We start from the raw sequence: 25162 nt of genomic DNA on the forward strand, positions 1-25162 counted from the left end.
GAAACGGAAAGAAAATGCTGATAAAACAGAATAATAATAAACAATTGGTGCAAAAGTTGAACGGAAACTGATAAGTGCGTGCTGAGCCAAAAAGAGATTATAGTATTCGACAATTAACTGTGAAAGCGGCAACAAATGTACAGGTACAGGTAATGCACAACTGCTGCAACAATGCCAAATTGTTGCATGCTGCTCTACATGGATATTCCTACTTTCCGAATATGTGTCAGTGTGCCAAAAGTTTTCATCATAAATACCCCTGACAGACAGGTCTCGGCCGCGTATATTACATACACATACACACAACACAAAGATGTAAATACAAAAGTACATATGTATGTATGTACAAGCTCTGATACAGCTGAAAGCTTTCAGTGTCAGCACGTACATATTTACTTTTAAAACTCTCGGGAGCGATGTTGTTATTTTGCTTTTGTGCGTTTTGTTTGTGTGTCCTCCTTTGTACCATATATCTCGCCCTCTCCCTGATATTTCTCCCTCCTCCTTGTATTTGTGCACCAAAAATTCAATTTAATATGTTTAAAAAACAGATTACGATGCTAAATGAAGAATAAATAATCTGTTCTACTACTTATATACATATGTACCTTGAAATGAAACAATAAGAGCGCCTTTCATGCGAGAGCTTTTCGGAAATGCATCACCTTGTAGAATTACGCCTTGGATTCTTCCACCTCACACTCTCACTCTCTCTAGAAAGGGCTCTCTCTCTCTCTTACCTTACAGCGATTTTTGCTATTGTTTTTATTTCATAATGCGTGTATTTGTATGTGTATGCGTAAATACCTATAAATTAATTTACTGCCTACTCACTGTGCATGTAAGTTGTTGATGCAATTCGTGGGATGACCATGAAATTACATGGGAATCGATTTAATTCCACTATATAACTGTATGTGTGCACGAAATGTAGTAGAGATCCGATTCCACAATCCTAGTTTATCGACTGACTCTTTGTTGGAAGCTGGAATCGCTAAAGCTCTTCCTCTCCATTACATGGACAGCCGACAGCAGCTTTCTTCCCCGTAGTGTCACACGCCCAAGGTCAACGTACAATGCCCTGGCTGGCAGCTGAATGAAAGCCGATTGTTTATTGCAATGAAGTTATCATTATTTTCTTTTGCAAACTGCATTTTATTCAGGCGGAATCTGGTGGTCTTTTCCCCACTCTGCCCACTGTGCTCTTCAAGCACTCTTATGTATACACTTCAAAAGCTTTAGCTTATATTTAGGGCCTGTCACGTTTCACAATGATATTAATGGGTTTAAGCTATTATTTAGACCTATAAACGAGTCATTTCGCTTCGCCCTTATTGGCACGTGCCGTGCGCATTCCACAGTTGGAAATGTATAAAAGCTTATATAAATATATAGCCTCCTTTACTTTGGATTTAATTTACGCTCCCTTGACAGCTAAGCCATTTAAAAATAAGCAAAATATTTCAATTATAAAGCCATTCCAAGGTTGTCTTGTCAGGCATTTAAGTACAGAGAAATGAAATGCAAAATGCAATCAAAAAGTTAATTTACGGGCAATGGCATACAGAAATAAATACGGGCTAATAATAGGCACAAGTAAATATATCAAGCAAACAGAAGAGAGTCTGAAGAAGGAGCTCCATACTATTAGCATTATTCAACATTGACTTTTTCCCAGTTGTGAGTGCAAACTTCCGCCCAAAGAACTTATTTGGCCAAAGATCTCCAAGTGTTGGCCGCAAACATCAATAAAGTTCAAGACGCCAGATTGTATTTTGTTTGAGTATACTACGAGTATATTTAGAAAGAGAGCAACACGTGGGGTCGCACACTGAAACCCACTGAAAATGAGACGAATACCAAAATACAGACGGAACACAAATGAAAATGCGCAAAAGACAAAAATCGAATTCAGCAAAATTAGGCCAAATGTGTTAATTGTTAATTAAAGACATGTGTGTGTGGAGGAGAGACCTCAAGAGTTGTTTACCTTACGTGTTATTGTCCTAGCCGAATGTCTGGCAAACATTTATATCTATCATCTGGCTTCAGTTAATAATTTCTTATCGCTCTTATAGTTTCAAGGGGGCAGCATTTTGCAACTCTACAGCTCGTACGTGGTATCTGGGGGCCGCCGCTTATCAAAAGCCCCTCCTTCTCAGACGCATTCATAATGAACTCTTATCGGGCTGAGCGATGATAAGGAAAGGCAACAATTGGACGTCTGTAAATTACACACTCGAGTTCTGTCCGGTTTATTAAGTGATTTATCAATAATATTGAGCAGCCGGCCTGCCCGGTTGTTGCCTCTAAAGTCCCCCCTAGTAGTGGTCAAATTAAATGTTTTAAATTGCATTATGTATAATAAAATAAAATATATTTTTAATTGTTTTTGCACAAGTAGCGTGGTTTATTTAATTCTCAAGTGGCTTCAAATTAATTGTATAATCTCCAAAATAAAGTCAAAGACACTTGAGACATGTGGAGAGGCATTTAATTCGATTACGACGGCATTTTTAGGGGCTTGCTTTGAAAACTTTTGTACCTTTTAGAGAGGGAGAGAGAGAGAGTGGCATTAATTCTATTCATTCAGGTTGCTGTCAATCTTAATTGTGTTAATTTGCTGTGAGATGAAAGTCAAGTCAAGTGACAGCAGCAAGCAAATGATATAAGAAAGAGGGAAAATTAAGGCAGCTGCACGTAAAACCCCCCAATACCAAAATCCCACCCCGACCCAATCCAAAGGCCAATCCATGGAGTATTCGTGTCTGTCTATGGTATCGTGTCGTGTGCTTTGTGGACTTTTGACGAGCTCTGCACTAGAGCCGCCCCCCACACATACATATGGGAACACAGATACTTTTATGCCCCTGTACATGTGTGTAGATACATATGGATGTGAGCGAGTACATGCCATATCTTTTGTACTTAAGCATTTTACTGTGTACACAGAAAACGGAGCACAGAATTTTAGGCTAGCGCCTGCTACCGAAAAGCAAGTCGATTTTAGCCATAGTCTGGCCCTCCAGCTACCCCTTTCCCCCACCCACACACACACGTCGAGGAAAAGACACTATTAAACACTTTTATATAAACAAATGCAAGAATGAGAAGGAACAAAAATGTTGGAATAACCTTGAACCGTTGGCAAAAAACTTTCACAATGAAAAAAGTTCAGTATCAAGGACCCAGAAATGTGTAGCGAGCAGATTCTCTTTTCGGAGCGTTTTTCATTTGCCAAAAAGCGACGAGGGGACACCATTGCGTGTACGTAACGAATGCGTAAGAAAGGTGGATGTACGCCTGGGTATCGGGCATGGGAATGGGTGTTTGTGCCTGAGAATGTGCGGATGTGCGTTAGGTTTTTGAACTTGTTTTCTTTTGGTTTTTGCTTGGTAATTTTCCATCCAGCAGCCTGTTTTTGGGTCAATTTATTTATGCAAAATGCCAAGCCAATCCCCAAGAAGAAGACATACGTACCTCTATAGAGTTATAAATAATACACAGGCTGGTATTTAGAAACAGCGTATAAAAACAGAAAGCTCGGAGATACACACGAGCACGAGCACACACACACACAGAAGCCCCCAACGAAATTCCCTCGGATTTTGGGGAAGGAAGGCGACAATCAAAACAAAGTGTGCAAAATGTGGTATAAGCGTATAGGCGATATAAAATATCTAAAAATACAAGCACACATTTTATACACACACACATATGTACCTTTGAAATATAGCCGTATATATCGTATAAGCATACCATGAACGTGTCTTGTTAATGGGCCGCCACATCACGATCCGATGGTGTGGCAGGCCGACACCTCGCATGCCCAAACATTCACATTCATACATATGTATGTCGATGGCCTGCCCGTTTAAATTATGTGCTTGGTTTAGGGAGGCGGCCGATGTATGTACAATAGTTAGCATAGATCGCTCCCGCAAACAATATGCCGCCATTCCATTCGCGAAAGTAAAAACTTGATTGAAATATGGTCTCTAAATAAGCAGAAGAATGAATGCTCTTCGCATAGTATCAGTTTTTGGGACGAGTGTGTCCGTTCACTTATGGGACATTTGTAGAGCAAATCAACTTCATTTGCTAGAAGAACATGGTTATAGTAGTACTTGTGATTGTAAATAAACAAAGGAAATTTCTTTACGGCAAGTAACTGATGCATCAGCAATCATATTTTAAATTGCTTTAATTGGATGTCCTCACTGTTCAAGACACGATCTTCCAGAGAAATCATTTAGCGGATGAGGAGCGCATGTAGTGGCACTCAGAGTGGTTCAAAGAACTCTGTGGATGAGAATGGTTCTACGAAATCCGTCAGCTTGGGACTTATCTAATCTGTGTAAAGGGCTGTTACAATTTCCCTATCAGCTGTGGAGCTCTGGTGCTGTGTTGCCAGGCAGAGACAGACATGCATGGTTTATTCCTCATAAATAGGAAAATCCAGGAAAACCAGTAATTAAATGAATATAGAAATGTTCACCAATAAAACCATATATTTGTTCAAGTGATTTGTTTTGTGTCTGGCTGAGACTTTACGATCCTTGTGGATGGCATGATTGGCGATTTTTAAAAATCAGTCCACAATCAAATCTTAATTTGAGGGGCATTTATATATGTATTAATAATTATTAAATTCCCCCCAATTTATGATCGATCCTTCAGGTGAATTGGGTTTCTTTTTGCGTGTCGATTTCCAATGCCAAGTCATTATATGATCGCCTATTATTTAGCGTTTATAAGGTATATAAATACTTGACTTTATTTAATTGTTTGATTATTTATGGATTGTGACACCTTATTTTTTGCCTTTAAGGCGAAAACCGAAAGAACCCAAAGGCCGGTTTCCCTATCGACAGAGTGTGACCGACCTACAGAGAGCGACCCACAGAGAGAGGGAGAGTGAGAGTGGATGACTGAGAGAACAGTCGGGAGAGCAGCAACAATTTGAATAGACGTTCCTCCATATTCATAGCCACAGCTCTCCGTAGATAAGTCTTGAGAGACGTCAGACACAGAGCGTCCATAAATATTTATTTAACATTTTTTTTTTCATACAATATTTTTTGCACTGCCTGTGGGGGTGCTTCCTCTTCTCCGTCTGGGGCGTTGGAAATGTTTTCGGCTTTCGCGCTGGGCGGACGATTTAGTTCCCTGCGGATCGCGGAACTATTTAGTCGCAGTCGACGAGGAGAAGCGACTAGCCAACAGAATAATAACAGAAATAATACTAGCAGAATATTTCGATTTTCGATTGACCAAGTAAGCGTCGCCTGAAATAAATATCACAATTCGACACAGTCGTACCCGTATTTGCCACACATCACTACAGTAAACAATGTACAAATTTGTAAACTAAACTCCACTCTCGATTTTCCGAACAGAATTCACAACGTAGACTCTCGGTGGACAGGTCGAGCCGGTGCCCGGCGAACAATGTAACAGAGAGACCATCGCGCGTGAAGAGACCAAGAGGAGCGGGAGCCTGCATGTCCCAAACCAAACCGAGGAGCGGATCGCAACACAGAACACAGAATCACACACACATTATCGATCTTTAACTTTTGGAATCCATTGAAAATTATCCCACACGGATCGCGGCGAACATGGCTCACTACAGCGCACATCAGCAGGCAGCGGCGGGTGCAGTGCCCGCTCACTTCAAAGATCTCTTCACCAGCGGGCGGCTCGGCTCCGCGGAGCAGGACAACGGCAATAGCCGCAACAACAACAACGGGAGGGACGACAACAATGAGCAGGAGAACCGCCTGAACAATGCCAACAACAATGGGCAGTCGGAAGCCGAGTGCTGGGTCTTTGGATACGGCTCCCTCTGCTGGCATCCGGGCTTCACCTTCAGCAAGTGCATCACGGGCTACGTCCGGGGATTCGTGCGCCGCTTCTGGCAGGGCAACGCCACACATCGCGGCACAGAGGAAAAGGTGAGTCCCAGCCCTGGCATGGTGTTGAATCTATTAGCTATTTATTTACACTTGTCTGGCTGCCACTGAAGCAATCTAAATACTATTATACTATTACGGCTATTATTTGCTAAATGTGCCGCTCAAACACATACGGCTTTCGTTATCTATTTGTCGCGTGTTATCAGCCTTTGTCGGGTCTGGACCTGGGGCTGGGCCTGGGGCTGGGGCTTTGGCTAATGGCAAACAAACAAGTGAAATTAACATATGCCAGCCAGATAGTCAGATAGACAGCCAGCCATCAATGCTGTAGTACCCAGTACGAGTATGCCCATAGCGAAGCGATTCCCCATTAAGATAGGATCGGATACTCCATTAGCATAACTAATTCGCTTGCCCAACAAGTCGCGGGGCGGGACAAGCCCCTTGCAATGGAGACATCTACAAATGGGAGGGGAGGTGAAACACGTTTCGGTTTGAACATGTTTTTTTAGATGATATTTAAGGCAGCATTCCTGTATACTTTTGGAGAAAATTGAGTTACACTTCACGGTACGGTATGGAATGTAGAATAGAATTAGTAGATCTGGGAATGTGTTTGTTATTCAGCCCAGATGTGCTTCAATCAGTTTTAGCTCTCCCTCTTCAACACTTTACGCAATAGTTACTAGGAAGCAAAACCCCTTATAGAAAAATATAGCAGAGTTTTACGCAACGACAAATAGAATATGTTTACCAGCAATCTGGGTCACTCCTATGACAAAGACTCCGAAGGGGGAAAATGAGTCAAGGTCCGCCTTTTATACAATATATAGAAAAAGAAATCAGATCGTGCAGACGTGCAGGGAACCTTTGTGAGGGCGATAAAAGCAATCCATATACATACATACCATAAAATGCATTTACTTTATGATGACGACGAATAATACTGACATATACATTATTTTCCTTCTCTCTTTGTGTTTTGCAGCCTGGGCGTGTAGCGACCCTGATGAAGGACAAAGAGGTAAGTAAACTCGAATGTAAAACTAATAAATTACTGCAAAAAGTGTGTGCGCGCCGGCCCGAATTTCTCAATGTAAGCCCCATTCTGTGTAGGCGACAAACCCCAGCGTAGACGCATGGTGAATGCCAACCAACTCGTCCATATCTTAGGTGAGAAACTCTGGCAGATTTCCGCAGACAACCGAGCGTAACAATTCGAGATCCTTGCGGATCCCTCTTCATCATATGCAAGGCGCAGTTCCGCGGAATATAGGCGAATGTGCGCCTTTCTCTAGAGAGGCAGGCAAGAACACATGCAATTTTACACCTTGATACTTTCTATCCTAGGCCCGGGGACTTTACCCAGGGCATTGATCGAGAGAGTTACCAGGAACTCGTTTGTGACCCCGAGAGACAAGCATGAAAAACTCAAACCGGCTCATAGAACTACGAAAAGAGCGGTATATAAACGCGAGAACTGACGGAAAAAGACTTGGGAATTATAAGCAGATTAGGAAATCTACGAAAAGTAGCACGGGTTCAAATCACGCGCGGGACGAAGAACAAAAAAAAACAACTATTTTTAGATGACTTTTAAATGTGATCTCTTTTTAAGTATTCTTTTCATTTCCGTTGCAGGGTATTACATGGGGCTGTGCTTACAGAGTATCGGGCAATACGGCCCTCGAGTATCTCAAGCAGCGTGAATGCACCCTAGGTATGTGACAATCAGAACTCTCATGCCCGCTGTCTAACTAACTAATGACTAACCATGACTCCAATCCTTTATAGGTGGCTATGCAACACTCGAGGCTAAGTTCTTCCCCCGCGTCGCCTCCCAAGACGCACCCTTCAGTGGCGAGGCCGTCGAGGTGCTGGTCTATGTGGCCACGCCGGAGAACCAGCATTGGTTGGGCGAAGCGCCGCTTTCGGAAATCGCCCACCAGATCGCCACCAGTAGAGGTCCGAGCGGCCACAACGCCGAGTACCTGCTGCGACTGGCGATGTTCATGCACGAGGAGATACCCGGGGTGCGGGATGAGCATTTGTTCGAGCTGGAGCGTCTGGTGCTGGACGAACTGTACCGCCAAGAAATACCTATGTCGTCTGTGATGGGCCGCAATCCAGATAGGATACGTCGCGACTCCCACGAGGACATTCGCCGCCAGCCCTCGTTCGAGTTCACGTCCCGCGTGCCAGAGACAAAACTCCGCTGCCTGAACATTTGATTGCGGGCACAGTGGCGGGTGGCGGTGCGTGTCGCCGCGCCCACGCCCACGCCCGCCAGGCAACAGCAAGTGATATGCACGCGGCGGCGATTATTGCTGTAGAAGATTCCAAATTGATTATCGACATTTAGCACCCTAGGAAACCAGAGTCTACCACTAAATTCGCTGTATTCTTACAACTGTAAATAACCCATACGGATAAGCACTAGCCTTAAGCAACAACTCCGCGATAAGTGATCTGATCTGAAAACTAAGCGTTGGCTTAGTCTAGTCCATAAGTTCTGTCCTCAACGCACAAAAGCTAACATTTTTACACGCGAAACTTTCAGGGAGATATAAAAGAATGAAACAATAGTCCGAAAGTGAATAAAACCAAAACGAAAATAACACAAATAGTGACTTTAGATGGGTTTTAATTAAATACAAAGGCATTTACGCAAATGGAAATCAAGATCAAACTTAAGCCTAGTTGGTGAGAATTTCAGCTGCACGGTTCTCCATTAGCTTCTCCATGCTCGTGATCGATCCCATCCAGGAGTCCAGGGTGCTGGCCATGCCGGCGATCTGGTTGCGGTTCAGGACGCGGGGTTGCACCCACGACATGTTTACGACGCCAGCCACCTGATCGATCTCGCCGCGCACCAGATCCAGGGCCAGGGCTTTCATGATCAGCAGCTCAACGTCCTTGGCCGGCAGTTTGGTCTCATGGGCAATGTCCGTAAAGGAAATGGCTCGCTGAATGGCCGATCGCTTGAATGTCATCTCCATCAGACAGAGCAGAGAGATCTTCTGGCGCAGCTTGACCTCCTGGGCAGCCAGATCGGGAATCTTTGACCAGATCTTCTTCATGTCATTGAATCTGTGGAGTACAACGATTAGCTACTAGCCCACGGCTATGATGTGGTTCTACATACTTGTTGATATCGCCGGTGTTAAATGCCTTGAGCAGGTCCACCAGCCACACGTTGTCAGTGCCCTGCAGCGACTCCAAAATGGGATGCGCCAGCAGCTCGCCAATGTTATAGACGCCATCGCCGAGCAGGGCAGCCAGTCCCAGGAAGAATGCCTGCTGTGCCCATTGGTCGCGTGGGTAGTCGTCCAGCGAGCAGCCCAAGAATTGCAGGCCGCATCGGTAGTAGTCGCTGTGCTTGCCCACACGGCGATAGTACTGCGAGGCGAGCATGTAGTATTTGCCGTGAACGGGCGTCACGAAGCCGGCCTCCTCCAGGACATCGCGCAGCTCCTCGATGATCTTCTTGGTGGAGTTCAGGTCGTTCAGATTTGTGAGATAGAGGTTGCCCTGCATGACCTGCAGGTACCACACAGCCTCATCGCAGATCTTGACTTTGTCCTTAATTTTCTCGAGGAATTCGATGGCCTCTGCTTTGTCGCTAATGTTGTCCACGACTACTTCGAGAATTTGGATCAGACCATACGGGTTTATTCTGTAAATCAATCAAGATATATGTGAATCTACAATTGTGCCAAGTCATGGAGGGACTCACTTTGTTTCAAAGGTGGAAAGGAAGTTCTGGTAGAGCTGCAGCAGCGCCGACTCGTCCTGCAGCGATTCATGGCGCACGAATGTCACCAGCTTGATGGTCAGCTCGTTCCACAACCTGTACAAATTCGTAAATTATATCAAAACTCTTGGGCCCATGAGTTTATGCTTACTTCTCGTTATGCAGCTCCTCGATGAGCGTCCACTCGGCAGCAAGGTCTTTGTTTGTAGTCTTCTTTTGCAAAGCCAAGTAAGCGGTGACGGTCGCCTGTGTGTTGGACATTTTCGTTGCTTTTATTCCGGAGCTTTATCAAAAAAAATATTTTTTTTTTCCAAGCTACAAAAATTGCAAATCACAATCGCCGACGCAGCTGTCAAATTTGACATTGCGTTTACAGCACCATTAGTGTTGCGCCTAACAGTCTCCCAGCGTTGCGTTAACAGCACCATCTGTTTTGCGCCTAACAGTCTCACAGCGTTGCTTTAACAGCTTATTGCTTTCTTTCGTTTTGTTTTTTTTTAGATTTTTCAGCAAATAAAGATTACTTTAGAGTAAAGCATTGTTAATTTTAAATTAAAATGCTTCGATTTTGGGGCGTAGGATACCAAATTACCATTTAATTATTGTTAAAATTAAACAACATTGCAGTAGATCGGGTTGACAGCAGCTGTAAAATCACTGCTGAAATACCTCTACTGACAGCTGTTTTTCGTTTATACAAATTTTCTCGCGCAAAAATTTGCAACAATTTTCGCACCGAGTAGATTAGCCTATGTTTGTGCGACCATGAACGAAATTAAGGAAGTGGTTGTTGTTGTTAAATGGAGCGGTAAGGAGTACCCGGTGGACCTGACCGACCAGGACACTGTCGAAGTGCTGCGTCATGAGATCTTCCGCAAGACACAGGTGCGCCCGGAGCGCCAAAAACTATTAAATCTGAAGTACAAAGGTAATTGCCATATACGACTCCAAAAACCTTCGTCTACAATCTGATTTTGCAGGAAAAACCGCGGCGGACAATGTAAAGATAGGTGCCCTGGAGCTGAAGTCGAATTTCAAGCTGATGATGGTCGGCTCGAAAGAGGCGGACATTGAAGATGCTTGTCGCTTGCCCGAGGATGTGGGCGAAGTAGTGGACGACTTCGATGACGCCGAGGAGCGCGAAGAGTCCGTGGAAAACTCGGCAGTGTATCTGGCCAAGGTGCAGCGTCGCGTCCGCGACTACAAGATAAATGAGCTGTCGCCGCCTCGCGAGGGCAAGAAATTGCTCGTCCTGGACATAGACTATACGCTCTTCGATCACCGCTCGCCCGCAGAGACAGGCTCAGAACTGATGCGCCCGTACTTGCACACGTTTCTCGAATCCGCCTATGTGGATTACGATATAGTGATCTGGTCGGCCACCAGCATGCGCTGGATTGAGGAGAAGATGCGTCTGCTGGGAGTGACCAACAATGACACCTACAAAATTATGTTCTACCTCGACTCGAATGCGATGATCTCAGTGCACGTTCAGGAACGCGGTGTTGTGGACGTTAAGCCCCTGGGCGTCATCTGGGCCCTCTACAAGCAGTATAACTCCAGCAACACTATTATGTTCGACGACATTCGCCGCAACTTCCTAATGAATCCCAAGTCCGGACTCAAGATACGCCCCTTCCGGCAGGCTCACCTCAATCGCGCCACGGACACGGAGTTGCTCAAGCTCGCGGAATACTTGCGCAAGATAGCCCTTCACTGCAAGGACTTCAATTCGCTGAACCATCGCAAGTGGGAGAGCTACCATCCCAAAAAGAACTCCTGAACAGCCAGCCGCCTGAACATTTGTCTCAGTGTTCCGCTTCGATTGTATGTAAGATTCGCATTAGTTTATTAAATTAAGATGCATTTTGTACGCGTCCCAGACAATTATAGTGTGTATCCGCCCTGGTCCGCCCAGTGCACGCGTCTAGCCTCTAGGTACTCCTCGTGCAGTCGCCGCCGCTCCTCCTCCAGCTTGGCCAGGCGTCTGTACCGCTGCAGCACCATGCCGCAGCCAAAGAGCATAGCCACCTGGCAGATGAGCCAGAAAATGAACAGCGCAATCAGCAGGCTCTGGTTCATGCACACGTTATCCAGATGCAGCTGGTCGTCGATGCCAGCAATCAGCAGCACGCCCCGCTCTCCATACATGTAACTGTTGGCGTTGGTCTGGTCCGGACCGTGAACGCGAAGATTGTAGTTAAGCGGCAGCTCCATCTGCGCACTCGCGTTGCCCATGGGAGGAGTAGTCTTTGGTGTTGTCGTGTTGGCGGGCAAATCCGGCAGCACATCCACAACTGTCGAGATGTGCACGGGATTCTGCACTCTCCGCTGCTCTAGCTGCCGCTCCGGCTGCTCCACCTGGCGCCTGTGACGATGCCAAGTGTCACTGCTGTGGCCCACACAGTTGCTAGGGGAGCACCTGTCCACGCAGAACCGGATCTTCACATCGAAATTGACGTTGGCGGTGCCGGAGAACTTGAACGCATGGAAGCGGGCTCGCAGCATACTCCTGGAGTGTGTGCGAACGCGCTCCAGGGCTGGAAAGACACTGGCATCGGTGGGACAGCCGCGCTCGTCGATTAGCAGCACGTAGTTCTCGTTATCCTGCGTTTTGGCCACCAGCGAGGTCGCTCGGAAATCCGGCAGTGGGGCCAGCTGCAGCTCCAGATGCTCGGCCAACTGATGCGGGCTGTATTCAGCCACGATTTGGAGCTCCAGATTCTGCCCAATTTGCACGTCATTCGTTTCGTGCTGGTGCGAGAGGTCGACTATCTGGAGCGTGATCTTGGGATGCGGCTGGGGTCCAGTGGTGCTGTTGTAGTGTACCACTCCCTCGTGGGGAAACATGCTGCGAGAATAGAGGCATTAAGAAAACAGTATTATGTAGACATATGCCGTCGCTTACTGCTCGGCATATTCCACCGAGGACTCCAGAGCAATGGCACTGGGTACGTGCTCCGAGGCGTCCACACTGCTGTCCCGCACAGACACGCCCAGCGAGGCGGTGGCGTTGCTCTGGATGCAGCCGACTTTGATGAGTCGGTCTCCTTGGGTCTGTACATTCGGATTGTTCTGTATGACCACCAATGCGGAGATAAATGTTCTAGAAAGAGTACAATTCTTGGATAGAGGAAATACACCTATGTAAAAATGAGAGGCTTACCTCTGGTATGCCTGCGTCATTTCATAGGCCCGCAGGATTCCGCATCGGTTCTCCTTGACCTCGCTGCCAATTCGTAGCGTCAAGAGGACACTGTCGTTGCCCGTTCCGCGTGCCAGGCAGTCCTTCGAGTGCATGCTGGCATAGATCTTGCCGGCAAACCAGTCCTTTGGGTTGTACCTGATGCTCATCTCCTCCCTCGTGCAGAAGACTTGGACTTTTTGGTAGCAGAAAATGTGTACATATTCTTGAGTAAGTATTGGATTGGCTATATACATATGTACTCACCATCCAGGCACTTAACCCGTCGCATATAGACTGAGTTATCGCGAAGCTTCAGGCTGCGCGGACCCAGCGAAACAATGTCCTCCGAGTGTAGGAGGCACTCGGAGAGGATGAGCTGGTTCACATAGTGGAAGGAGACCCCTTGGCAGTAGAATTTGGACTCGTGCGAGCATAGCGCCTGACACTGCAATACGAAAGGGTCATCAATCAATCATTCAGTTGCCATCCCAATCGATTACAATCATAATGCGCGACAGCCGAACCACGACGAGCCGGGGCCAGCCCGGGACAGAGACAGAGACAGAGACACACCTCTTTCTGGGTTAGGCCCAAATATTTGGCTTCCGCGTAGATGAAACTGCTGTTGGCATAGAGCTCGTACGAGCAGTTGTCGCTCTCTATGGCCCGCTCGTGGCACTGGTTCTCCATGTACTCCTCATCGTAGGGCGCCGCCCTGAAGGCATCTGGCTGGATGGTCTTGTCCCTGTCGCTCAGCATGCACCGCCCCAGGCGTGGCGAGGGACTGGGACCCACATCGTTGCGAAACCTGTGGCGGATATTGGAATATTGTCAAACGGTTTCAGCTACTATTCGTTCAGGCTAGAACCCCCCGAATCGTATCTCTGGGTGATTTATGACTTCGCTTTGGGGGGCCACAGCCAGCGATGATGTCATAATCCGGTGAAAAGCCTCTGGCATGCATTAAAAATGCATAACAAAGGCAATTAATTTCACCAGAATCCCCGACAATTACCGCTCACGATTGTTCCGATACGAGGGGGCGAACGAGGCCGAGAGGCATTTGAATTGGGTTTCGAAGAAACATCTCTCTGCGCACTCACGACGCGTGACCAGCCGCGAAATGGTCTTCTTGCTCTGAAAAACCAGCGTGCTACCGGGAATTTTGGTCAGCGCCCACAGACGACCTTTGCACGCATCGGGAACTGCAACAAATTAGAAGTTAGCCAAGGTCGGTAACGCCCTCGTGTCCGGCTGTAGATGGCTTACCCCTCAGGCAGGTCTTTTCGTAGAACACGGCCTCGGCATCGGCCACCAGCGGCAGTTCCCCTGATATGGCCAGATAGCGGGAGGTGCGCTCAAAGTAGGAATACCCATAGCACTCGTCCGTGTCCAACAGATGCACATAGGCAATGCAGTCGGGATCCTCGTCGCAGATGCGCCAGCACATCTGACTAGCCGGCGGCTCCTGGTCTCCATTCTGATTCCCGCTACGGCGATCCCAATCCTGATCCGCACTGCGGCGATCCCAATCCACACCTCCGCTGCGTCTATCCCGATCTTTGAACTTGCTGCCCGGAGGCGGTGCATAGATCAAATTTCCCTCGCTTAGATGATCGAGCGGCGGTCGGAATCCCACAATCTTCTGCAGCTGCATCTGGTGCAACGGACATTTGAGTAGCAGGGCAGCTGTGGGGGAAGCGAAACGGTAAGAATTTGATGCCCGATAAGGCGCTAGATCTGTGGAATGTATATCCGAGGTACATATTTTAGAGGTACTACGAGTACGTACGGGTATGCCTGAGATGAGGGCCACGCATGACTGGGAATCAAAACATTTTTCAAATTGCTGAGCAGTCATAATGTCTGCGTTTGTTGCATATCAATTACTACTTGGCTGAGGGGATGTCTACAATTGGTACTACATAAAAATATATACCATATATTTTATGACTGTGCATCAATTAATGTGGAATCTTTATGCATAACTGAGCAATGAGAAAATCAATCATGTACGAGTATCTAGAGGCTAAAGCTAATACATTCTATTAAACTGAACTCATTATAGTTTCCCATATAAAACTGGATAATAAATTGATGGTTGGGTTTATATATTCATTCTAACATTATAATGATTGAAAATAGGAATAGGAAAATAGGGGACTTTTACAAGTTGCATGGAGATGTAGGTTCGAAAAAGGGGGGTAGTGGGCAGAGTACCCATAAAACAGAGTAAAACATATATTTATAGATAGAACTGCTCCTCCACATTATTCTCACCTAATCAAAAAATGGACAATTAATCAGCCAAATGCTTGTTTATAACTAAAAAATAGATACTGAAAGCCAATTTGTTAATGGATTATTTTTTGATTTCCTTAATTGATAATTACCGAGTTTTTTTTGTGACACTATGCCTATGACCATGTTTGTCATAGAACCACAGAGATCTGATAATTTGTACTGAAGCCTTGATCTATTTAAGGCATACCTCTCAATGATGTTGTAGTTCCAACAGATTTATCTAGTACCTCAAACAAAGGTATTTCCTAGCCCTTACTCAAACTATTGCAAGCTTGTTCTCAGAATTTCTATGCCATATATAAATAAATCTAATAACAGCTGACATGCACATATCTCATACTCTGTCTGGCACTCGCTTGTAAATTGATCTGTGTAGCTTAGGTTTTGGTTTTCCACTTGGCCATTGAATGCAAATTGCAAGTGCAAAACTGATTGGATCGATGCATCTTCACCGCTCTCTCGCTCGTTCTCTGGGATTACATCAGTTCTAAAACTTTTGTGAAAATTCCAAATGAAGTGCGTCAAAGCTGCCAATTAGCGGCGCCCGGCCCCCGAGAGGAGGAGGAGGAGGGGGAGGAGTCTGTGTCCGAAATATTCGTGTAACTTACCGCTGGAATGTGGATGCAGCATTAGGAATATCATGGCTATGGCTATTTTGCATAGCCACGGGGCCGTTGAAGCTGATTGAGGCATTGTTTTTGGTGGCTTTGCTGTTAGAGTCGCTGCAGCATGTTCGTGTAATAAATAGTAATTGATTTTAGGCCAGAATTCATAGATACACATGCACAGGAACACAGATGCACAGCTGCACAGATCCACTGATACACAGATACAGAGATACACTTTTTGGTTTTGTTTGCCTTTGGATGTTTGCGGGCTATGTTTGGCACAGTTTAGCACGTGTTTGCCGCCCAATCGCCTGCAGATTAAACCCTTTATGTATTTACATATGCAAACAGGCCAGGAGCCCTATCCGCCCTTTCAGAGTCCGAATCCGTGTCCTGTTAAGCCGACCCATGAATTATAGATTTGCCCAATTTGCAGATGTGGGCCACGCGGGCATCGATGCGCTAATTATTCGCAAACACTTTCACATATTCCCGTTGATTGTATTGTTTATTTTTTGCAGTTTTTCCAAATATTGTTTGGCTTTGACTCTGGCCTTTTCCATTAGCCAAATGAACTTTCCATGCGGTTTGGTGTTCGATTTTGTTATTATAACTTTTGTGAGTATTTTATTAGTTACATATATGTACGTATTTGCTTGTTTGTAGTTTTTGTAGCTGCACGTCTGACTCGCGCGGCTCTCGACTTGCAAATAGCTCTGGCACTGATCTGGGGGTCTGAGTCGAGCGATCCCTCAGAGCGCCAGGTGAAGTCAGAGATACAGCCGAACACACACACTCACAGATAGAGAGAGAGAGAGAGACAGATAGCCTCACACAGCTACACAGCCGCAGAAGCTGTGTATGCAAATGGCCGTAGAAGCGTAGATGCGGGGGAATATAGCCATATAGCCGATCGAGCGTCGACGTCGGGGCTAACCGAGCGTATGAGAAATTTCATGTCAACGTCGCGACGCTGAGATTGCTGATTAGATCGCTGGAGTGTATCCGAGCAGCCACCGAATTGCTCGCTGGCTCGATTTCAATGTGCAATAAACAAAACTATTTAACGCTCAGGGAACCAGAGGGACGGGCGGGGAGCGGGTATAGAGCTGCCACATGCGTGCCGTGCCTCCACCTCCACTTCCATCTCAGGGCATACGGTACAGGTAATGCCCCAGGCTTGTATCTATCAAATACCCATCGCATCTAGCCATGCATGTTAGACTCCGGCTCCCGTCTTTCCGTCTGTTTGCACAGTTGCGCCCAGCATCGGTTTGTTGCTGTATTCAATGGCACTTTTAACAGTTCAGTGGTTTTGGCGTTGACAACGTCTGTTTGCCTTTTGTTGATGCCACTGCTGGATGTTGATGCCTCTGCCTGCTGCCTGCTGCCACTGTCAGTTGCTTCCGAATGATAAATTGTTGGCTCTCGTTTATGCCATGACGTTTGCTTCTTCCAAGTGGCATAGTCCCCTGGGGCTAGGGTTCTGCTGCAGTCAATTGTTGAACTAAACTCTAATTAATACTCGAACTCGCAATGGTACCAATAGCTACCCCAACTAGCCTTTAATTAGTGTGTGATTAGAGGGGTTGGGTGTGTGGCGAGCTGTGCGTGACCTTTGCGGTTGCCACTTGGGGACATGTAACTTATTGGCAAGTTGGCCAAGGCCGTTGGGGGGCTCCATCGCTTCATGGATTGCGTAGCCATTGCCACAGCGACCCAAGAGTCTTGCTTGAGCGACGATGTGGCAGCTATTTCGTTTGACAGAAGACGGTAGCCCCGATTACCTAACCTTATATGGGACATTTGGCTTGAGGTAGGTTCGAAAAGTATTGCACATATATAGACAGTAGAAGAACAATTGAGGGACGGAAAACAATACCTATTTACGGATAACCTAATGGTAGTTACCTCAGTACATGTAATCATTATCATTCTTCAACTAATCCTTACTTACATATATGCATGTTGAATTTAGACAAGTTTTGAAATGGATGATACAAGCCTGGAGTTTTTGGCTACCTTTCCACTAGTCCCAGTCGAAATTTAATCTTACTTCACATTCTAAAAGCATATATTTTTTGAGTAGGTGAGGTTCTACTACATACTACGGTTCTGTACTTACCCGTAAATAGCAGTGAACACGTCGATAGTAACTATAAAAAATAATACGAGTAAGAACAGGAGCAGAATCGAGATCCCCAGCCTTTTATCTTCCCTGTCATTGGCAATAAAGAGAAGATTAAAATGGACAAATCGGTATTTGGCATAGAAACAGGATCTAGCAGTAAGGAGAAGATTCAAAAGGAGAAGCGTCAGCGTGCTCTGGCACCAACCCTGGAGGACATCCAAGTATTGTGGCCTTGAACTGATGGCGCTGATGCGCAAAAGGATTCATGGTATTCGCTATTTTATTCGGCTTAATCTACAAGATGAATGGACCAGATCAGCTGGTCAGGGAGGAAGTGCGTCGGAACACCTGGTTCTTTGTGTTCTGGTTGGGTCTGGGCGTGATCTCGACTGCAGGACTTTGCATCGGCCTACCCACATTTTACCTCTACTTGGGCCCTCACATCGCCAGCGTCACGATGGCCGCATACCAGTGATATGTGCTCCAGTTCCCGAGTCCTCCCTATCCGGATGGCATCATCTGCCCGGCGGAGCCGTATGAGAAGCGTGAGCCTAATCTCTGGGCCATTATATCGAAGGTACGACTGGAACCATTTCTTTGGGGTACTGGTGTCGCTCTGGGAGAGCTGCCTCTCTACTTTATGGCCAGGCCGGCATATTTGCACGGCTACGATCCTGATGATGCCGAGGACCTGGTCGAGCTCGAAGCCCTGAATGCTGAAAAGGACCAAAAGAATCTTTGCCTGCTGGAAAAGTGTATGCTGTTCGTGAAGCGCGTGGCGGAGAGCATCAAGATCTTTGGATCTGGCCAGCTGGCCCGGCTGCCGTACATTGGAAGTGAGCTGAAGGACTTAGTGGAGATCTTCCTGGAGTACAAAAAAGAGCTTCCCCATCGCCATGGCGCTGAGGTCTTCGATGACATGACAGCCAAGATCTAGCAGACATATAACATTGCATTCGTTGGCTTTTCAATCGTTTTAATTATGAACATCTTGGCCCAGAATTATCATAAGTGGATACACAAGAAGATTGCCGACTAACTTCCCTTATTAATTATGTATAATCGAGAATAAATGAGCTGCAAAAAACTCCAATATATTCTGCATGGCAGTGTCGGGTAAATGTCACAGTTTCCTTTATTTTATGACCATCTTCAGGCTGGACGGTAGGCCCTCCATAACATTCTTTTGCCTCTTTCTTGTCGTGCTTTTTTTTGCTGTTTGGCCTGGACACACTGCGTATACGTAATAATTCATTGGGCCCGCACACGACATGCAATAACTGCGCAATAATTGCAGGCTGCATGCAACTGCAGGCAGTGCACCGTCCCCGGTGCCCCTGTGCCCCTGTGTCCCAGTGTCATGCCACCAAGCAAAAAATAAAGAAGGGGTCGAACAATGTAAAACATTTAGTAGCGTGACACGGGGCAAGAATGTTGCAGAAACATCAGCAGTAGAATCAGTAGCAGCAGCAAGAGCATGCCAGAAGAATTTGGGGTAAGTTTAAAATTTTAACGCTTTCGAAATAAACAAAAAGCTGCCGCAACAACAAAAGCATCAGAAGAACAGAAGCAACAGCAGAAGCAGGGGCAGTGGAAGCATTTACGAGTTTATTTCAAACGCCCGCAGCTCGACCCACAAAAGTTTTCCGTATTCACCTTGAACTATAAACCCGGAGTGGGTCTGAGAGTGGGTCCGAGTGTGTGAGTGTTGTACCATGTGTATGTGTGTGTGTGCTTGTTGTATGTTGGTTTTGGGGCTGGTGTCAACGAAAACACGCACACTCACACACACACAAAGAGCAACATCAGCAACAATTACAACATGCAGCAAGGGGCGGGACGGGGCCATGCGATGCCTGAATGACGCATGAAAATAAAAGTTGCACACTGCAGCGCACACAACGAAATAATAAAACATGGCCCAGGCCCAGCCCCGACACATCGCAAAGTTGGGCCTAATTAAAAATGCCAAAAAGTCAGAGTCAGAGGTTCTCCAGAAGCCGGCAGCGGGAGCGGAGGGAGCTCAGACAGAAGAGCCAGGGACAGGGGCAGGGGCAGAGGCAGGAGGCAACAATAAAGCACACTCTCATGTCTGTGTGACATGAAAGCTTTTGAGCCGTTGCCGGCCTGTCTGGGCGGAAGGAGATGATGGAGAGGGTGAGTTATGTGTGGACCACCAGCCTTGCCACGCAGCCAGGCGTTGCATGCAACATGTCACATTGTTTGATTCACTGAATTATGCAAATGAGCTGGCCAAGAGCACAGACGCACTCACCAGTTGCAGACACACGGCCAGAGATTGCTTATGCTACCTAAATAGTTACCAAACAAACAGCAGCAGAGACCAAAAATCTTGGCCAGTTAACAGGAAAACAGCTAGTAAGTGTAAGCCAGTCCAAGGTAGAGACTGCAAGATATCCTCTAGTATACGTTTGAATCAGAATCCTCATACTAAACACTAGATAGACGACTTGGAGATGCTCTCAGTAAGTATTGTGATTCGGTCTACGGAACTACGGAGACCAAAGGTTAATCTGTCTCTTGCAAGTAGCTCCTGGCACTACTTATAGCCCTGCCAATTCCTAGTCGAATGTTGGGATACTTCTGTTGGGATACGCTGTCTCCTCTGTCTTCTACTCTTTTGTGCCAACGAAGAACAATGGGTATCAAAATAATCGACCTGCACCAGCAGCAGTAGCAGAAGTGAACTTTGAGTGACTGACTGACTGACTTCACTAAGACTGCACTTTGACTGCAACTTTGCTGGGGCACGACACATGTGTCCCCAAACCCAAAGCTCACTTGTGTGTCTGTGTGGGTGTGTGATTCAGATTGTGCATGTGTGCTGTTTAATTGTCGTGGCTGGGAGCTTGTCGCCGGCAACTTCCGGCTGGAACGCCATGCCAAAGTTGCCGCCGGTCTGTGCACCCTTGACACCACTGCCAACAGCGAGCGTCCCCCACTAACTGGCGTGTGAACTCGTTGGCGCTGCCGTTGCCGCTGACTTTGCTGTGCTCCATATCCCCCCACTAAAAGACCCCTTCCCGCCCCAGTGTGTGTCACATTTGCAAACTAAAATTTATTTAAATCTGCGCCATAATTGTTTTTTGTGCGCCTGTTGCGCGTCGTGTCGCCCTCGTTGACTTCTTCTTGGCTTTGTTGCTGCCATTTTGTTGTTGTTTCATCGTTGTTTTGTTGTTTTTTGTGTGCGCATAAAATTAGCTCAGTAAATTTATTGTTAGTCATTCGCATACTTGGTGGATCTTGGTGCTGCTTGCCGCCTGTGTTCTGGAGCCCCGTTTAAATGTCACAAGTTGGCAACAATTTGTTTAATGTTGTCAGCAAGTCAACTTGCACGCGCCCCACTGGACATTCGTTTGCCCAAAAGTCACATAAAAGTTAGTTCGAAGCATATAAATATTTGTACAAAAATAGCCAAGAGTTTGGTTTGGTTTGGTTTGAGCCAGCAATAGAAAGGAATGCGGTCTTTGGGGGGCCGCAGATCGAAGCTGTAGCAAAAGACAGGAATTAAATTGCATTAAATAATATTTATTGGTTTCATCATCATTCCACATACAAAGTATAAACGATATCGTAGTTAGTTAAAACGAAAACCTCTGCTATCGAATCGAAACAAATATGTTTTACGTACGTATTTAGTAATGGTTTCAAAATTGCAAATTATTTCCTGTTTTATGGGTTGGCTTTTGCGTTGCGTTGCGTTGAGTGGATTAAAAGTTTGTAAATATAGGGCGCTAGGAAATCATATTTAAATACAGTTTATATCGAGTGCAGGTTGGGGTGCCAAGGGTCCGCAAATGGGGGGATTCCGGTTTTATGTGTTTGTGTGTTTTCGGTTTCGCATTATCGTTTTCGGTTGTGGCTTCCCCTTGGGCTCTCTAGAATTAATGCAATTTGCATAATAATACACAAGTACATAAATACATACATAAATACAATCGTAATCGTAGTACATAGTCAGTTTATAGGGTGTTCACCACACATACAATAATTTGTTTAGTTTGTTTTTGTTTTTTTTTTTTTGTATTTTTTGTTTGTTTTTTGTTTTAAATGCAGCCGAAAACAGATTCATCTCCGCGCTTTCGCTGGATCTCAAAATGATTGTTTTATAATGTTTTCTGTTAGTTGGTTATAATCGTACACGTACTCGTACATTTTTGCTATAATTAAAAAGTTTATTCATATGCATTGGTTGTTTTTTGTTTTTGTTTTTCGTTTACTACAATTGGCTATATAATTTCGTTTTGGTTGCAAGCATTTCTTTATATTTATCATATTCGCTCATAAACATGTTAAAAACATTGATTCTCCTCTGATTCATCTCTGACTGTCTTTGAGAATATATTGAAAAAAGGTTGATTAAAAATAAATTAAGGATGAACTACGTCTTGTCGATCTGCTGTTTGCTGTTGCTGCCACTTAATTATGCCACTTATATACTTACATATTAAACATATTATATATTTATTTGTATATGCATGTGTAAGCTGTTGCTGAATCCTTCGTCCTATCCTCCTTCACGTACGCTTATGTTTTATATATTATTTATTCGTATGGATTGTGTTTGTGTGTGTATGTGTGTGGTAAATTTCATTGCTCTACCGGAAATCGGTTGCAGTTTAAGTTTTGCCCAAAATACAAATGTGTTCGCGTGTGGGTGTGTGTATCTGTGTGTGTGTGTCTTATTGAGACTCGGTTAAGATAGAAGCAAGTGCTACGTTTTGCCCTGGCAGGTGCTGACACAAATGATTATTATTTTGTTTCTTAACAAAGCAATGCCAATGCTAATGCCGATGCAGTTGCATTTGCTGTTGCCCAAAAGCCTCAAGCCATTGCCTTAGCATTCTCGGCATTCTCTCACTATATATCTGGGGAAGTAACACTAAGTGAACGCGTCATGAGTTCGGCTCCACACTAAGTACTACACAAACTACTCTTTGGCCACGCGTTGACTCTGAATCTGCAACACCGATTGGGTCGGGCCATTATGCCATTATGCTTCCGATTCCGATTCAGACCGCCACTGTCCGGTAGTCGTCATTGTTCATGTACATATAAACTGCTGCTTCAATGCTTCATTTTTCAAAAACTTATCACATAAATTTTTATATATTTTTTGTTTTGTTTTGTTTTGTTTTGGGCGGAATTCTTAGCGTGTGTCGTGTTTTGGCTTGCGCGAAAGCAGAGTAGGACAGATGTGGGCGGGGGAGGGCGGCCAATAATTGTATATATCTAATGCATCTTAACTTGTCTCAAAAGGCTAAAGTAGACGGATTTGCTTGCGATAACGGAAGCAAGTAAAATGGCCGTTCAACCATCCGTACAAACGGCCCTGATACGTGGTAACGAAAAGGGAAAAACGGGGCTTCCTGGTGCTGCTGATTGGTTGAACAAATTGTTTGGGCGGATGGATGGATGCTGTGTGTGTGGTGTGTGTGTGTGGAGGGGGCAGGCAGGGGGTCTAGGGGTGGCTACTACGATTTGCGTGCAATGCGCCCCCAACTATGCCACAGTTTTTCTTTGGTTTTGCTCCCGCATGCACCTTCCTGGCGGTTACTCTTGCGGCTGTCCGATGATGTAGTAATTCCTTCATTTTATCCAGCGAGTGTGGGTGTGTGTGTGGCTCGTGGTATATGTATGTGTGAGTGGTTTTTCTGCTGTTTGCTATTACGTAGTTTCTATTCAAAAACGCTTACTTGGCTACTGCACATTTATGTTTCGGTTTTGGTTTTTGGGCTTGGGTTTTCGCTTTTCGTTTTCGCTTTTCGCTTTTGCTGTTGATTTTGCTTCGTTTTTTTTTCTTACTTCCATTTTCGGTTTGTTTGCTTTCATAATAGTAATAATAATAATATTAATTTTCTTTTATAACGCTGGCGGCCCAATGGCGCTTCGCTGATTGGCTGCGCCAGGGCCCAGGGCTATCAATTTCCCCAGCCGGGTTCCATCCTCCATCCTCCGGTCCGCGGTCGCTTAGAAGACCAGCATCTGATCGGCGCTGCCCTCCGCGCTGTCCTCGTCGTCGGCGCCCTCATCCTCGTCATCGGAAGTGAGTGATGCGGCGTTATTAACCACGGACTCTGCTTGGATTAGACATCAAATTAAAATTGGTGGGCGTCATAAAATACTTGCTTATTCATCGACCATTTTGGTGTGCTAATGAAGGAGCAGGATAGCTTTCCCGTTTCCCCCCCTATGTTCCGCAGAGAGGGTACTTTGCCTAACGGGTGGAGTCTCTTCTGCCCACACTCATGCGTTATGCATGGCGTATACTTGATATGAATAGTTAAACTCAATTATTGATCCCCTATTACCCATGGGCCTGCCTTTAACAACCTTAAGTGCAGGGTTAAATCTGCTTAAGCTGACGGCCTGCCCAGGCACTGAAACCGGCTGGGCGATTCGTGTAAGTAGATTACGTATCCGCAGTGGAGGGCGAGAAGTTTTCGTTGCCGATAGGCTGGCATTGGCACTGGCACTGGCACTGCGGCAAAGAACTGGGCTAAAGCCTGGCTTAAATGCTGCCGTTTCAATGCAGCTATAAGCCAAGCGCTCAGGTGGCCAATCATTCGTGCGGTCTGCAGCTCAATCCATATGAAACTAACCAAAGGAGCTCTGGTATATATGTTTTTTTTGGCAGTTATCCGCATAAATTGGCATTTCAGCCAGTGTAAACCACCAGGGATTACTCTCGAACATAAAAACCTGCATAGCTTTTTATATTTAAACACTCAAAAGACTAACGACAACGTGTTCGTTTTTGATCCTGGCAGCTTCTGCATGGAAGACATTGTGCTGCTATATGGAACAGCTTTGATTACTGATGTCGGGTCATTAAAAGCCGTGCGCTACTAATCGCTTCTTTATAGTAACCCTAGTGCTACTACTAGTTCTTCATTGCTACTTGCTGCAATCCTTCCGCTGCTTCTCGCTCCTTCATTAGAGTCCCTCAGTTCTACTCGCTCCTCCATTGTTATCGTATTTTCTCGCTTCTTTGTTGGTTTACAGGTTTCTACAATAAACCCCGTAGGCTGCCTCATACTTAAGAACTGTTTTGCATCTTTCCTTCGCTGTTCTTTGAAGGAAACCCGACGTGTACTTATTTCTTTCTTACTCGCTCATTCCTGCTGAAGCATTCCTGCCCCTGACTGTTCTATCATTCAATTAATTCTGCCTCTGATCGCTCCTTCAGTGGAACGTTTGTAAAACTTTGTGGGCTTTCCTTATACCCGTATTCCCACG

The 25162-nt window shown here is 45.7% G+C and overlaps 5 protein-coding genes across 9 annotated transcripts in view; 2 read left to right on the forward strand and 3 right to left on the reverse strand.

Annotated features, from left to right (window-relative positions):
- Positions 1–12: 12 nt before the first annotated feature.
- Positions 13–8542, forward strand: LOC4800575 (glutathione-specific gamma-glutamylcyclotransferase 1). Of its 2 annotated transcripts, XM_015182974.2 has the most exons (5): positions 13–143; positions 5400–5957; positions 6907–6942; positions 7560–7638; positions 7713–8542. In XM_015182974.2, the coding sequence occupies exons 2-5, from the start codon at positions 5622–5624 to the stop codon at positions 8147–8149; spliced, it is 888 nt and encodes a 295-aa protein (XP_015038460.1). In that variant the 5' UTR covers positions 13–143; positions 5400–5621; the 3' UTR covers positions 8150–8542. The 2 variants fall into 2 exon arrangements, with proteins under 2 accessions (XP_015038460.1, XP_033241698.1); XM_033385807.1 differs by lacking the exon at positions 13–143 and having other exon boundaries at positions 5312–5957.
- On the reverse strand, positions 8543–10007 carry Rpn9 (regulatory particle non-ATPase 9). The gene is made up of 4 exons (XM_001357790.5): positions 9824–10007; positions 9655–9768; positions 9064–9594; positions 8543–9008 (listed from the first exon to the last, which is right to left on the reverse strand). The coding sequence occupies exons 1-4, from the start codon at positions 9931–9933 to the stop codon at positions 8615–8617; spliced, it is 1149 nt and encodes a 382-aa protein (XP_001357827.1). The 5' UTR covers positions 9934–10007; the 3' UTR covers positions 8543–8614.
- A 237-nt stretch (positions 10008–10244) lies between these two features.
- On the forward strand, positions 10245–11559 carry Ublcp1 (Ubiquitin-like domain-containing C-terminal domain phosphatase 1). Its single transcript, XM_001357791.4, has 2 exons — positions 10245–10600; positions 10653–11559. Exons 1-2 carry the CDS (start codon positions 10438–10440, stop codon positions 11453–11455), a joined length of 966 nt encoding a protein of 321 aa, XP_001357828.2. The 5' UTR covers positions 10245–10437; the 3' UTR covers positions 11456–11559.
- On the reverse strand, positions 11493–16486 carry LOC4800578 (uncharacterized). The gene is made up of 8 exons (XM_001357792.4): positions 15772–16486; positions 14129–14548; positions 13875–14064; positions 13433–13667; positions 13124–13304; positions 12839–13052; positions 12581–12778; positions 11493–12523 (listed from the first exon to the last, which is right to left on the reverse strand). Exons 1-8 carry the CDS (start codon positions 15944–15946, stop codon positions 11560–11562), a joined length of 2577 nt encoding a protein of 858 aa, XP_001357829.4. The 5' UTR covers positions 15947–16486; the 3' UTR covers positions 11493–11559.
- Positions 16487–21430: 4944 nt separating this feature from the next.
- The window catches only part of Cow (Proteoglycan Cow), a 40024-nt gene continuing 36292 nt past the window's right edge, over positions 21431–25162 (reverse strand). For all 4 annotated transcript variants that reach the window (XM_015183030.2, XM_001357793.4, XM_033377283.1 and 1 more), the window contains exon 11: positions 21431–24000. In XM_015183030.2, the coding sequence (XP_015038516.2) occupies positions 23894–24000 (107 nt within the window). In that variant the 3' untranslated portion in view covers positions 21431–23893. The remainder of the gene's footprint in view (positions 24001–25162) is intronic.

The sequence above is a fragment of the Drosophila pseudoobscura genome, chromosome 2 (genome assembly GCF_009870125.1).
Source record: "Drosophila pseudoobscura strain MV-25-SWS-2005 chromosome 2, UCI_Dpse_MV25, whole genome shotgun sequence".
Taxonomy (NCBI): domain Eukaryota; kingdom Metazoa; phylum Arthropoda; class Insecta; order Diptera; family Drosophilidae; genus Drosophila; species Drosophila pseudoobscura.